The following is a 15,154-nucleotide window of genomic DNA, read 5'->3' as shown; positions in this document are numbered from 1 at the left end:
TAAATTTTTTAGCATAAAAATTTAACTTTAGCTGTCAATCATTTAAAAAATTATCTTAAGATACTAAATTGTTGGGTATGAGAATGAGAATTGAAAACTACACATGTCTTCATAGGAACGAATCATTAAAAGTATTGTTTTGACTTTATGTATTTGTATTTTTCTTCCTTGAAAAGGAAATTAAAAAAAGAAAGAGAGAGAGAGAGGGGTAGGTTAATGTTGAAGTTTTGTGAGGTTTGTGATATTTTTATGAAAGTTTGGTAGCACAAAAGATGACTTGAGCGATTGTGTAAATTAGAGGTTTAAACCCCACAAGACAGACAACATTGTCACTGCAAACCAAAGTTGACCACATCACTTGCTTTCGCAATAGGTTGTGTTTCTTTTTCTTTTTTACAGGCTTTAAATTCATTGATTTCATTCTTCAAGATTCTTGATTGTTTTGAGAGAATTTTACAAGTATGGTTTGTTTCGAGTTAACTGGTGCTTTAATCGGTATTGGTTTGAAATGAGTTTTTGGTTTTTTAACTTAAACTGATCGCTTAAAGCAGTGAATTAACAAAGTAGGGGTGTGATTTCTCGTATGGTTGAAAAGGTAAATCATGATTGATGAGCATGGTTGGACTCGAATCTATACCCTATAGTACACTAACTGACAAAGTTTTTAGAATTAGATTGGTGGTCAAATCGATTAAGCCATCAGTTCGCTAGTCCGTCTAGTTCAACTAAATAAATCATTAAAAAATTCATAAAAATTCAATTCAATCAATCAATATCGATTCTCGAGCCAACCAATATAATATTTTTCTTTGGACCAATACTCTAGTTAATTCCCAGTCCAACCATTTGGTCTAGTTCGGTTCAAACAATCATGGCAACGAATGAGAAGACTACCACTTGTGCACTATAGGCACGGGTTTGAGTCCAATGATATGCATTGTCTATAGTTTGCCTTCTTAGGCTCTCTATAAGGCGTTTCAACTCTATGAATTATTATCTCTTCAAGCACTCGATCTCTCATTAGAGTTGGGAGATAAAATCTCTCACAATAAATAATACCAGATTTATTAAGAGATTCACCGACTCTAAACAAATAATGTTTCATAAATTTCTCCCGAAAAAATTAGAAATCATTCAACATTATTAATTATTTAAAAAATAACTAAACTTGCATAAAAACTAATGTAAATACCATCTAGATAACTTCATCTGGAAATGCAATGAAAAACATTCACAACATTAAATTGCTTTAATATCAAACTTGTTCAGAGATAGATAGATTAACTCTAAGCAAACGACATTTCATAAAATTTTCTTAAAAATCCCTCAACACTAATAATTATTTAAAAAAGACCTTAAGAACCAATTAGAAAAAAACACATTCCAAATTGGATATCTCTTAACGTGCTTTCAAATTGAAACACTGGAAAATGTTCTACTTTCCATAACATAAATTTCATATGATAGCAACATACCTAAAAAGTTTAACTAGGAATCTTTGAAATGAATTTTTGAGCCTTTTCTTTTCTTTTGCTTAACTTATAAGCCAAGGAAAAAAGGCCAAATATTTATTATAAACAATTAATTATTTTAATTTAATCACCATTCTTAATAAATACAAATATATATATTCATCCCAGCACACTTAAAACTATTACTTCCGTCACAGTATTGTTTGGTAGATCCTTTTTCTTCATTCTTTTTTTTTATAGGCTAAATTATAAAAATAGTCACTAGTATTTTTGTTTACTTCAAATTATATTTTAGTCACTTATGTTATCGTTTTGTTACGAAGTGGTCACTCTACCGTTAAGTTCCATTACCTCCCTAACGACGGTCCTACGTGGCAGTCCTAATGGGTTTCAAAAACCAACTTGGATGTCCTAAATGGCAATCCAAATTAAATTTATTTAATTAAAAACCTATTTTTATCCCAGTAATTGGATATCCAAGTTAACATTTAAAATCCATTTGGACTGTCACATAGGACGGTCGTTAAGAAGGTAACGGAGTTTAACAGTAAAGTGACCACTTCGTAACAAAACGACAACGTAAATGACTAAAACATAACATTTCAAACATAAATAATTATTTTTATAGTTTACCCTTTTATATATATATAGCCTCAAGACAAAATCAAACCAACCCCCCAAATTTTTTTTTAAACATTTGCCTTTTATTTGAATAATGTTTTTTTCCCTATTAAATGAACACATTGGTTATTTGTAGGAAAATTCATAATCAAGTTGCATAAATGCCAATAAAAATTATTGCAAAATGCAAGGTTTAGACACCTAATATGACAAAGCTAATATTGATCCCTATTTTAAATTCAATATATAGTTGTTTCATTTGTTCTGGACATTACAATAATTTATTTTTATTTTTAAATATATATATACTGTGATATAAACACAATGACGCCATATCATTCCCTAAATCTTTTTCAGCTTCAAAAGAGCAAAGGTTAAATCTCAATGTTTTATTTTATTTTAACAGGCAAACTTTCTTTGTTAGATTTAAATAATAACCTACAAAAAAAAGAAAAAGTATTCAATTAATCACTTATTAGCCTCTTTATTTTAACCACATGTAAGCTAAAAGAGGGGGGGGGGAATTTCAATTCAGATTCCTTTGTAAAGTCTTTTTCATACATATTCTTCTAAAAATATTTTTTTTAATAAATAAAAAATAACCAATAATTCTTATGTAGTCTTTTTCGAAAAAAAATATTTTCACCATTTTAAATATAAAATATTAATTTTTACACCATAAAATTTTTAAATTAATTTTAAATTAATAAAAATATTATTTGATTTGGTTCATAAACACAAAATTTTAACTTATTTAAAACCAGATTTATCTCAACATTTAAGCTCGTTTAATTTAAAATTATCATTATATATTTTATTATATAAATAGATATTTTAAATAAAAAAAAGTCTTACGGACTTGCAACCTCAGGGGCTTGGATGAAAACGAAAGCTTGAAGGTTCAACAGAAATTTTAAAATATTCAATCGTGTTTTTCTTTTTAGTTTACCTTTTTAGTAATTTTAGCTTTTTTTAATATTAAATTTATACACGAATTTCGGCGAAATATATAATTTAATATATAAATTTTGATTTGGTGTAATTATACATATAAAATTTGAATTACAATTTATACATACGTATACATGAAATTTTAATTTTGAGTCAATTGTATATATTTATTTTCATATTAGATTAATATAATTATTTACGTATGCAATATATCAACACAAAAATAATGTTAATTCAATAATATCATTAATAATTTATAAAAATGAAATCAAACTAAAATTTTATATATAAAATTACAAAAATTAAAATTTATATATAACATTACACTATTAAATCAAAATTTACATGTAATTTTGACATTTATTTATTTTTATGCATATGTTAGAAAGTAAACCATCCACATCTTAACATGTTACTTTTTTTAATAACGGGAATGATGTTAATAAAAAGTACGAATTTACTGGAATGATGTTAATAACATCTAAAACAATAATTTTTGTGTTTCTATAGAAAACAATAATATGTGTATTTATGTGATGTATATATTATTTTTAAACTGTAATATATATTTTTAACATGATTTATGTTATATAATTTTTAATAAATTTATATATTTACATCACTTCAATTGTTACGATGTTTATATTTTATTATTTTTTCAAGGTTTAATATAATATTTAGTACTTGAATTTGATACTTTTTTTTATTTGGTTTAAACATTTAAAGGTTTAAAGATTCAATTGTTACGATGTATACAACAATTGTTACACTTTTTCTTTAACATGAATTTATTCTAATATTGACAATATTTTTGTAGCATAACAAAAAAAAAGAAACACCGTTAATATTTTGCGTAATTTGTATTACATTTAATAAATTTAGGTACCAAATTAAAAAATATATATAAAGTTCTATATTAAACCTGTCTAATATGAATTTTGGTAACAAGCTTGAATTAATTCTATGAACTCAGTTCCCACTTTGGCACGTGTATAATGAAAAAGACTTAATTGACAGTGCATTTTTGGTAAATATAATAAATAAATAAAAAACGAATTAGCGATTATTTAGCGGCAGTAAACTTAGGAGGAAAAAAATATATTTTATTTTGGTTAATTCAAAGGAGCAATGAGAGGTTGAAGTTGACATATATAAACAAATAATATTATTGAGCTTAATTAATAATTAATATATATTACAATAATCAAATTTTGTAGATACAATCTGTCAAAATATATTGTTTAGAAGTTAATGAACAGAAGAAGAGTGAAGGGTCCATAATTGGCAATTATTGATTAATCATTTCTTAAGTTTATCTCACCATTCCTATCATTTCAATTCAATTCATAAAAGTAATAAATTTGATGTATAGGACATTAATACAAAACCCAAGGTTCCCAATTCAATGAATTTCATTACTTCATTAAAAAACATTTAATTATTCAATATAATAAACCTATGTTATTATTAAATGTTATATCGACTTAATCTACATTTAGTTTTAGGTTTGAGCTTAATTAAGTTCGTTCATCAAATTTTTTACTTAAACTCGAATTTAATTAAATTTATATGTACTCTAACTCGAGCTTGAATTTTGTTCTGTAATTAAGTTTAAGTTAATAATATATATTAATGGTAATAACATAAGTTTGAAGATTAAAATCTCAACGAGGTTAATGAGTTGTTCGAGTCAGCTTATATTCGGTTCAATAATTATTAAATTGAGTTTTTTTTAATCAAACTCAAGTAGTTTGTTAGCACCAGTGTCTCATTTACACCTCTAAATGTCACCAATCAATTAGGCCTCAATTTAATTGAGAAATTATTGAAAATTTATTATATTTATAAAAATTACAATAATTAGTATTAGGGCATTTTTATCATTTGATATATTATGTAAGAATTGTTATCACGCTGTGATTTAACGAAATAGTGACCAAGATATTAAATTTCTATAGTAATAATGATTAAAATTGAAAATTTTACACTTACGTGATTAAAACAATAATAAACTAATAGTTAAATGACTATTTATAAAATTTACTCTTGTTATAAATATAATTATTAAAGTCAAGTACTGAATAACATACGTATGATACTACTATGGTTTTTATTAGTTATTTGAATTATTTTAGTTTATTGACTCACTAAATATATTAATTAATGGACTTTACCAGTCTAATTAAAGCCGACATTCGAATTTTTAAACTTTGTGATAAGGTCATAGTCTCATAGATGGTAAAATTATTGTCTCCATGAGCTATACTGCGGCGTTCACAGTTGAGTGCATCTTAGTAAGAAAGTTCCTTTACGTAACGAAATTCTTCAATAATTATTGTAACAAATTTAAAATATTAAATAATTAGATGATACGAATTTAGTTTTTTTTAATATGATTAGATATTCATTTACAGTTTATACGTGAGATTCGTGGCTGCTATTTTTAATAATATTGTCTTCATGGTTTAAATTTACGTTTTTTTTCCTTAGAACTGTAATATGAATTACCATTACATCCAACCACTTGTTGGCGATAATTCATTTTATCTATAGTGTATAAAATCGAGTTGATTTGTATACAACGGTTTGAGAAGAATAGATGATCAATTAAACTTATTATGATAATTATAAGGGTAAATAACATCAAATGTAATTAAATTATTAGTAATTTTATGTTTTGGTTATTCAATTTCAAAAATTATAAAATGAAAATTGAACTATTTGAAAGTTTTTGTTTAAGTCAAGAGCGAACCAGGGGGGGCTGGCATGGGCCCCAGCCCCCTTAAAATGTAAAATTATTATTTTGGCCCTTAAAATTTTTTAAAAATTTTAAATTAGTAAAGGTAAAATTGTACTTTGGCCCTCTTAAAATTATAAAAATTCAATTTAATCCTTTACAAATTATAAAGATATAAACTATAAAAAATTAAAATTTCATCCGCCCCTAAAAAAATTTCCTGGCTTCGCTCATAGTTTAAGTCTCTAGGCTGTTAAGTTTTTTTTTTTTTTTAATTTGTTTAGAGAGTTCCAAGCAACATTTTGACAATCAATATGATGGATCAATGCCCATTGATGAGTAGAAGAACATACCTTAGAACCAAGTTGATATGACGAACAATATCGGATATCAAAGAAGAAAGTTGTCCAGATTTTGGTTCGCAAATCATGAAAATAAAATTGAATTTAGAAAAGAAAAGAAAATAGAAATTTCAATTGGTATAAATAAATAAGACCATACATCAATAATTTAACAGCCTAATGATTTAAATAAAAACTTTCAAATTATTCAATGACCATTTTATAACTTTTTTAAATTAAATGACCAAAGCATAAATCTACTAATAATTTAGTCACCTTGAATATAAACCCTATTTATAAACTTATAATTTCGAGTACTTTTACACGATTATAGTTGTTAGAAAATAAGTTAATTAATTCGTAAAAAAAGTTTAATTAATTATTTTTTTCATAACACTGTTTCAATTATATTAAACTAAAAATGATTTTCTTTCTTTTATCCAAAAAAAAAATTGATTAAATAAAGGTTGAAATTCATGCACCAATGTGTTTAATTTCAATATTAAAATAGTGTTAAAAATGCTTGTATTCTTTCTTTTAATAAATCTGTATTTTTTATTTTAAATATAAATTGTCGGTACAGAAAAGGATCGAATAAAAAAAAAGGATTACATTGCAAATATATTAAAACAAGTTCAATAAACAAATATTCTCACCCATTTGGATTCAATATTTATATTATTATTTTGGAACTTTCCAAAATTATATTCCTTTTCTTTTTATCCACAGTAAAACATTTACTTTTTTACTTTTATATCTATATTCTTTTTTTCCCTTACTTTTACTTTTTACGGTCATAATAGTTCATAACAAAAAACAGTTATAATAGAAAAAAATTTCCCTTTAACATGGACATCTTTTGTATTAGGAATAAATTTGTGTTTTGCCTTTTTTATTTAAATAATGAATAAATTAATTTTTATACGTTTTTTTGACAAATTTATTTATTTTTATTGTTAAAAATTGGTGTAGTTGAAAGAATAATCAGACAATTATACTTGCCACACCACGTGTGCCTCGTGCTGATGTACAATGACTAATTTTTAATAGTAATAATGAATGAAAATTTAACAAAAGAACTAATTTGCTTTTCGATTTAATGTACATGAACTAATTTACCCTTTTTTTTAGTAGATAAAACATAATGTAATCCGACTTCTAATACAACTATACAATGCCTCCATGACACTTTTACCCTTTATTGCCTAGCCATTAATTTTAGGGCAAACTACACCCAAGGTCACTAAGTTATTAGTTAATTTATGTTTTGGTCACTTAACTTTAAAAAGTTACAAGATGGTCACTGAATTATTCTAAAGTTTTCATTTAAGTCAATGAGTTATTAAAATCACTCTTGTATGGCCTTTTTTTTTATTTGCAAAGTTCTTTTTCTTCTTCTCTTCTATAGTTTTTTTTTTATGAAATAATTTTAAACATCGCGAATCTAGGAAGTAAAATCCAAATAATTTTCTTTTTTGATTTCTGACATTGACTATCAAATCAACTTGGATATAAGGCACGTTCTTCTACTCATTAATGGATATTGATCCATTGTATCGGTCATCCGATAATCGCTTGGAGCTTGTTAGCCAGACTTAAAAAAAAAAAAACTTAACAACCCAATAACTTTAATAATTTTTTATGAATAATTCAATGACCATTTTATAACTTTTTGAAATTAAATGATCAAAATATAAAACCACTAATAATTTAATAAGATTAAGATAAGGTGTACAAAGCCAAGGAGCAAGAAGCATAACCCAAAAAAGTAAAATAAAAGAAATTATTCTTATCTGGAAATATTCCTTTGTACTACCAAACAATAAAAAATAGAAAAATTGAATTGTATAGTTAATTTTACCAGCTAAGGTCTAAACAGGCTTGTATTAATTTCAACAAATAATTTTATTATTTGAATCTAATCCATTCATGAATAATAACTCTAAGACTTAAATGGGCCAAAATTCATCTAATAAATTTTCCCCTTCATCAAAGTTAGGTATCACAAAGTCAATAAGATTGTAATTAAGCAAAATAATATTGATTCTAAACAAAACAAATAATCATCATTACTATTTCTTCAATGAAAAAATGGGTAAACTACACTTAAAGTCACCAAACTATTCGTAAATCTATGTTTTAGTCTTTCAACTTCAAAAAGTTACACAATGATTATTGGACTATTCAAAAGTTTTCATTTAAGTCATTGAACTATTCGACAGTTTTTTTTATTTAAGTTATTGGGTTATTAAATTTTTATTTTTCAAAAGTTCGACTAGCGAGTTATAAACGACAATTCGACTATCAATATAGTAGGTCAATACCATCGGCGAGTAGAGTAACATACCTTAGATCCAAGTCGGTCTGAAGTCAATGTCGAATGTCGGAGAAGAAAGCTGTTTGGATTTTGGTTCGCATATTCCTTATGTTCAAAGTTGTTTCATAGTGACCATTATGTAACTTTTTGAAGATAAGTGATCAAAACGTAAATTTACTAATAGTTTAATGACCTTGAGTGCAATTTACCCAAAATTTCAAAGAAGTTTATTTATGTTCAAAGTTGTTTCATAGTGACCATTATGTAACTTTTTGAAGATAAGTGATCAAAATGTAAATTTACTAATAGTTTAATGACCTTGAGGGCAATTTACCCAAAATTTCAAAGAAGTTTATTTATTGGACCAAAGATAAACTTGTTATATCATAATTAAGTAGTATTAATAAAAGTACTTCAATATTATTTATTTTCATTTCCTTTTTTAAAATCAGTGAACTTACAACTAATCTTAGATTTATACCATTAATAACTTTTTGGGGGTCAGCTATTTATTGCATTTGCAGTCTCTGCCCTTTGCTTCATTGCTTATTGCCCCTTAATTTTTCCCTTTTCTCTTTGTCTCCTTTTTTTTAAAGCTTGTACCAAAGGACAAGCACTGGTTTCTTTCTCCTTCTAAAGCTAAAAGAAAATGGTTTCCAAGCCATCTGAAAATAATAAGCCAAAAGCTAAGCATAAGAAGGGTTTATGGTCACCCGAAGAAGATTTAAAGCTTAGAAACTATGTCCTTAAACATGGCCATGGTTGTTGGAGCTCTGTTCCCATCAATGCAGGTTACTTTCCATTTCCCTTCTCATATTCATTGTTATATTTCTGGGTTTTTTCTTTATTTGTTGATTGACTGGTGTTTAAATGATTTTGCAACTAGTAATGTCATGTGATAAAGATTATCGTTTGTACTTTGTTTGGTTTGCCCTGTCTGTGTAAAAACATTAAAGATTTTTTTTTTCTGTTTTTGTTGGTAGTGGTGGTGGACTGGTGGTGTTGATGGTGGGAGTCAACACAAAACAAAAAAAAATTGTGGTAAAAAAAAATCTTGAGTTAAAAGGAAAACGATTGATTCTTTTATTGGCTAAAGCAAAAGTGAAAAGAAAGTGAAAGGGATTGATGATGATTGATGACTACTTTCTGTTTGTAAAAATAACTAAACTGAACTTATCATCTAACACTTTAAACAGCTTTCCCCTGTTTTTTTCACATGAAATTGTAGATGTTGTAAATTTACCGGTATTTACTACGTAATTCTGAGGCGTATATAAGCGGTATTTAATATATCTTGTAGTACTTATGAAGTTTATGAAATTATAAATTAGTATAATGGTAAAATTCCACTTTGACCTCCCCTAAAACAATTTTCTGGCATAATTGTACATTCAGGGTTGCTGAGGAATGGGAAGAGTTGCAGATTAAGGTGGATTAATTACTTGAGACCGGGGCTAAAACGAGGAACTTTTACGCCGCAAGAGGAGGAGACGATTCTCACCCTTCATCATTTGTTAGGCAACAAGTAAGCAACAACACTTTATGTATGTATGTATGTATGTATGTATGTATGTATGTATGTATGTATGTATGTTTGTATGTATGTATGGAACTAATGATGATTGTATTTGATTAGGTGGTCACAAATTGCACAAAATTTGCCTGGGAGAACAGATAATGAGATAAAGAACTATTGGCATTCATATCTGAAAAAAAGAATTGCAAAAGCTGAAGAAATGGATTCTCAAGCAAGGAGTCAATGCACAACTTCAAGCTCGGAAAACAAACAATCCACACCCTCCTCTCGAATTTTCTCTGACCAAATGCCAACCTATGAATCGTTCAATCACATTGATAAACTCTCGGTAAGCACTGATCGAGCCGTTCCGCAGCATGTTATCGATTTCTCCAAAGAGCCACAAAGAAGTCCCCTGCCAAAGGTTTTATTCGCAGAATGGCTATCGCTTGATCAAGAATGCGGTCCGGCGGCTACCTCTTATGGATTTAATCACAATTCAAGTTCAAACTTCCAAGACCCTTTTATGGACGCGTTCTTGTTAAACGAAGGAACATTCGGTGGCAGTGATCTTCACGATGGACTAAGCAACGGGTCGGCAAACGAAATGTTTAGCTCACAATTCGATTTCGAAACCCAAATTTCTGGGAACGAGTTCGTTGGTTCCTTATCTGGGGATGATATATGCAGTGATTTCAATATGAATAACAATGTAATGTACATGTAAAATGGCTAAAAAGATACTTCCTTTCATTGTATAGAGATATAATGAGATAAAAGTGCCATAAAATTTATTGTATTAAGAGTCCGATTGCATTTTGCCCTCTTACTCAAAAATGGGCAAATTACCTATATATTAGATCAAAGAGTAAATTGGTCTTTCTATTAAAATTTCATCCATTTATACTATTACAAAACTATTCTTTGTACGTCGGCATGACGTGGACATGGCACGTTATGAGTTACTGTCTTATTATTCCGTTAGCCACGTCAGTTTTTAATAGTAAAAATAGATGAAATTTTTATAAAAAAGATCAATTTATTTAATGTACAGAGACTAATTTATCCATTTTTTGAATAGAAAAGTCAAAATATAATTTGGCTTCTAATATAAAAACCTTCGTAATACTTTTACCGACTTAATACCCCACAAATACGGTAATAAAAGAGCTTTAAAGTTTTAATTTTTAATTTTTTTTGTTATTTTTCCATGATGTTGTTCTTGGTGTACCCATAGTTTGTTTTCAAAAGGACAGGTTTCACAGAGTGTAACATTGTATTTGTTTCTCTTTTTAATAGCAAAATTTTATATATTTTGTGAACTCAATCATTTGGTTGACCCATTTTTTATTTATCATATTATATATTTACTAAATTATCATTGAGAAATTGGAAAATATTTATAGTTTCATTGACTTCTGTAAATAAATTTTAAGTGCAGCATCCATTGGGATTTTGGTAGTACGTTTGAAAAGGCCAAACTGTTTTGCCTTACATCATCTTCACGTTTTATTCATATTTAGTAAGGTCAATGATGCTCTTTTTTGTCCTTTAACAATGAACCCAAATGGTAGTACAATAATTCACCCAAAAGCCATTGAATTCGGTACATCGAGAGAAAGGGTGGTAAATGTTACTAAAAGTGTTTTCATGTACCAATTTTTAACTGGTAAAAGTATTATAGAGTGTCTTATATTAGGAGCTAAATTGTAATTTATCTTCTCTATTAAAAAATAGTTAAATTAGTCCTTATACATTAGATAAAAGGGCAGTTGGTCTTTCTGTTAAAAAATTTATTCATTTATACGGTTGAAAATTGATCTATTTATGTCAACATAAAGTACACATGATATGCCACATATCACTGTTTGATTATTCTGTTACTCATGCCAGTTATTAACTGTACAAGAAAAAACTAATTTTCTCTTTGATCTAATATATATGGACTAAATTGTCAAATTTTTAACAAAAAAATAAAATATAATTTGAATCTTAGTATAGAGCTTTCACAATATTTTTACCATTTCAATTTGCGACAATACTAAAATGATGAAAACTTGGATTGAGAAATTGATTGATTGAGGTCTATTAATTTACAATCTGAATAAATGGGAAGCATAGTACATGAAACACATAACGTATACATGCATGATCAATTGATATCATGGTTTTTGGCGTGTATATATATATGCACATATATTTGAAGTTCTTGCGGTGAATTGAAGCTTTCTTTGATCATGATTTATTATTTGAGTAGCTCTACAAAGTTGATATTAAGTAGTCATCTGTAAAAACTAGGCTAACCCATAAAAGAATCCAAGCAATTACAGTAATGATTGCAATGGGTGTCCAAATCAATGCAATTGCCTGTTAACAATGGTTAAGAAAAAGAAAAGGGTTAACATTTGCAAATGGATTAACCCAATAAAAAAGGTTGGTGAAACCAAAAAGAGTTGATAAAATTATTAGTGCTTGAACTTGATAATTAAGTCTAGATTGATATTTATATTTCATCAAATTTTGATGAAATCTAAATTTAAAGATTAGAATGGACTTAATTACTAAATTCAAGTATTAAAAGTTATATTAACCCAAACGAGAAAAAAAAAAATCAAGACATGCCTCAAGCCGTGGAGAACCCCATAATAGAGAAGAGCTCTGAGGGGTATAATTAGCTGCTGGTGTCTCTAATATTTCTGCACAAAATAAAGTTATTCTTATGTGTTCAATGTTCATACTTAATTAAGCACAAAAATTCCTTAATCTAAACCGAAAATTACCCGAATTTCGTCTTCTTTCTACGATATCAGACATGTTTCCGGTAACTATATCGAGTTCTCGATGACGATTAGCATTCAGCTTCGATAAATTGGCCTGTGTTCTTGTATCAATGTATTGCTTCCTAATACTAGAAATAATACTATCTGCAAATTCAAAACCAGAATATATTAATTCAATATGTATTTGATTGTTTAACATTGAAATGTAATGAACTATTGCTTAAAAATTGCTAATGGGGACATTATACCGAATTTAACAAAGCTGTATGGTTTAGTAATTTTGTAAATGAGGCCATTATCAAACTTGTCAAACTCCTTTTGCAAATCTTGAAGATAATTGAAAGCTAGTTTTCTTGGATATGAAGAATCGCATAATGTGATGAAGCAGATTCCATTCACCACCAAATAGCTTAAGGTAAAGAGCAAAAATAGTTCATCTTAATATATGTTTGTATACGTGTCGGATAAAAACAAAAAGTTGGTGTAATTATTGCCTTCAAAAACCAATTAAATGAATGAAAGCAGTTCAAGAAATATTAAGTTGTATGCATATATGCATATGAATGAAAACACACACACATATAGTTTGCGTGGGGTTAAAGGATACTTGAAAGAATGGTGATCAACGCGGATGGTCATTGAGGGAAGTGGTAAAGCTCCTTTGGAGATTTCATTGAGAAGGAACTCAGCTTGTTGCTTGTAGTTAGATGATAAGTTGTGAGACGTCGTCGTCTCGTTGTTCATGTACCTTGCTTCTTGTGCCAGTGGTAACCCATCTTTCACTCTTCCAACAATGGTTAGCTTCACCATTTTTTGATTATGAAACAATTTCTTTTTTGGTCTCTCAAGGCGTGGGTGATGGGTTATATAGGGGATAAAGGGAAGAAATGCTTGCTTTGAAGGCAAAGCTGATATTATATTAGACGTGAAGATGAAGACGAAGTTATACCACTTCGGCTGCGTGCAAAAGCTAAAAAATGAAACCCTGTGCGGTGGGTCAATAGCAAGTTTCATGAGGAGAAATGTTATTGTTTTTAATATATATTTTTTGGGGTATTCGAGGATCATTTTCTGATTCAAAGTTATTTTTATAGTTTGGAATTAAGAACAATAATGGAAACTTAAATGGTTGAAGGGAATTAGTTACTCTTCTTGAGGAGCCTGTGGGTAAAAAAAGCAACAGCAAATTTTATGAAGGCTACATGTAATTAATACAGTGAAGATAGTTGTGAAGTTTAGACCTTAATCTTGTTGAACCTCTAGGATAAAATAATACTAAGTGTTGTTGATATAAAGATGGGATGGTGGTGATTGAGGAAATTCTCCTTGTGGGCTTGAAGTAAAAGGATATAGTTAGAATGTAGGAGAAGGAATGGTAACTAAAAGTAGAAGCTAGGTGTTCATAAGTTTAGTTAGATTAGATTTGAACTAAGCTTAAGTATGATATTACTATATGTTTATTTAAGCTCAATTTAGTTTAATATAATGATTTAAAATTTTGCTCAAATTTATCTGTATTTATAAATGACTAACCTAAATTTATTTTAGATCCGTTTATATTATTTTTTTAAAAAAATTAATATATATCTGCATTGTTCAAGATCATTTTAGGGCCTAATATTTTTACCAAAATCCTACTAAATATCAAACGAATCTTCAAGTTTAAGCAGATAATTCTATATGGGTCTGGGGATCACTAGTGTCTTGGTCCATGAGATATTGTCGTCGCAAGTGGTTTTTTTGGATTTGGATCAATTGATGCTTAACTAATTTAAGTCATATAATTTCTGGGTCTCATTGTTGGGGCTTTGGCTCATTTTCTCTGTCCATTAAAAAAATTTCATCCAGGCTTTAAGTTGCACCGAAATAAAGCTGGCCCATACTGTTGCTTCCAACTTTATTTACCAATGGAATTTGGATCTAACAAAGGCCCAATATTCTATTTTATCTTCAAATTGAGAGTATTCTTTTACACAAAAATAAAAATATTAAATTTCGTACTCAACTTGTGGCTTTTTTTGGATGTTAAATTATTTTAAAAATAATTTGGGTTTGAATAATTATTTTATTAAAAAATATTAAATTTTTAATCTAAACAAAGAGTGAGGCTCTATAAATTATACATGCAAATTTATAAGGGATAATAATAAATTTAACTACTTTTGACCTTAGTTTTTTTATTATTTCGGCATTTCAATTCTAAATTTTAGTAAAATTATTTTGGACTAAAAAACTAATTGAATTTTTAAAAATTTAATAGTACTAACATGACCACTCGCATGATAATCTACATATACTTCATTGCTAGCATGGATTATTTTGAAAAAAAAATATGAGCATTTAAATTTGTTGAATTTTTTTAATATTTTTCAATTTTTTTTTTAAATTTTGATGTACACCTAAGTTGTCACTTGAGTTG

The 15,154-nt window shown here is 27.7% G+C and overlaps 2 protein-coding genes across 2 annotated transcripts; one reads left to right on the top strand and one right to left on the bottom strand.

Annotated features, from left to right (window-relative positions):
* The first annotated feature begins 8,825 nt into the window (after window positions 1-8,825).
* On the top strand, window positions 8,826-10,809 carry LOC107936866 (transcription factor LAF1). Its single transcript, XM_016869643.2, has 3 exons — window positions 8,826-9,230; window positions 9,835-9,964; window positions 10,076-10,809. The coding sequence occupies exons 1-3, from the start codon at window positions 9,089-9,091 to the stop codon at window positions 10,680-10,682; spliced, it is 879 nt and encodes a 292-aa protein (XP_016725132.2). The 5' UTR covers window positions 8,826-9,088; the 3' UTR covers window positions 10,683-10,809.
* Window positions 10,810-12,002: 1,193 nt separating this feature from the next.
* LOC121211214 (25.3 kDa vesicle transport protein) lies at window positions 12,003-13,597 on the bottom strand. Its single transcript, XM_041083751.1, has 5 exons — window positions 13,343-13,597; window positions 12,984-13,144; window positions 12,736-12,879; window positions 12,578-12,651; window positions 12,003-12,322 (listed from the first exon to the last, which is right to left on the bottom strand). The coding sequence occupies exons 1-5, from the start codon at window positions 13,543-13,545 to the stop codon at window positions 12,215-12,217; spliced, it is 690 nt and encodes a 229-aa protein (XP_040939685.1). The 5' UTR covers window positions 13,546-13,597; the 3' UTR covers window positions 12,003-12,214.
* Window positions 13,598-15,154: the final 1,557 nt, after the last annotated feature.

The sequence above is a fragment of the Gossypium hirsutum genome, chromosome A12, assembly GCF_007990345.1.
Source record: "Gossypium hirsutum isolate 1008001.06 chromosome A12, Gossypium_hirsutum_v2.1, whole genome shotgun sequence".
NCBI lineage: Eukaryota > Viridiplantae > Streptophyta > Magnoliopsida > Malvales > Malvaceae > Gossypium > Gossypium hirsutum.
The sequence above is the reverse complement of the archived record's forward strand: the minus strand, read 5'-3'. Positions and strand labels throughout refer to the sequence as shown.

Excerpts from the sequence above, each read along its gene's own strand:
- LOC107936866 (XM_016869643.2), top strand. The coding sequence starts at position 9,089 with ATGGTTTCCAAGCCATCTGAAAATAATAAGCCAAAAGCTAAGCATAAG. Across the intron at positions 9,231-9,834 it reads CTCTGTTCCCATCAATGCAG|GGTTGCTGAGGAATGGGAAG; the intron begins GTTACTTTCCAT and ends TTGTACATTCAG. Across the intron at positions 9,965-10,075 it reads CATCATTTGTTAGGCAACAA|GTGGTCACAAATTGCACAAA; the intron begins GTAAGCAACAAC and ends GTATTTGATTAG.
- LOC121211214 (XM_041083751.1), bottom strand. The coding sequence starts at position 13,545 with ATGGTGAAGCTAACCATTGTTGGAAGAGTGAAAGATGGGTTACCACTG. Across the intron at positions 12,652-12,735 it reads AGAAAGAAGACGAAATTCGG|AAATATTAGAGACACCAGCA; the intron begins GTAATTTTCGGT and ends TATTTTGTGCAG. Across the intron at positions 12,323-12,577 it reads GGGGTTCTCCACGGCTTGAG|GCAATTGCATTGATTTGGAC; the intron begins GCATGTCTTGAT and ends CATTGTTAACAG.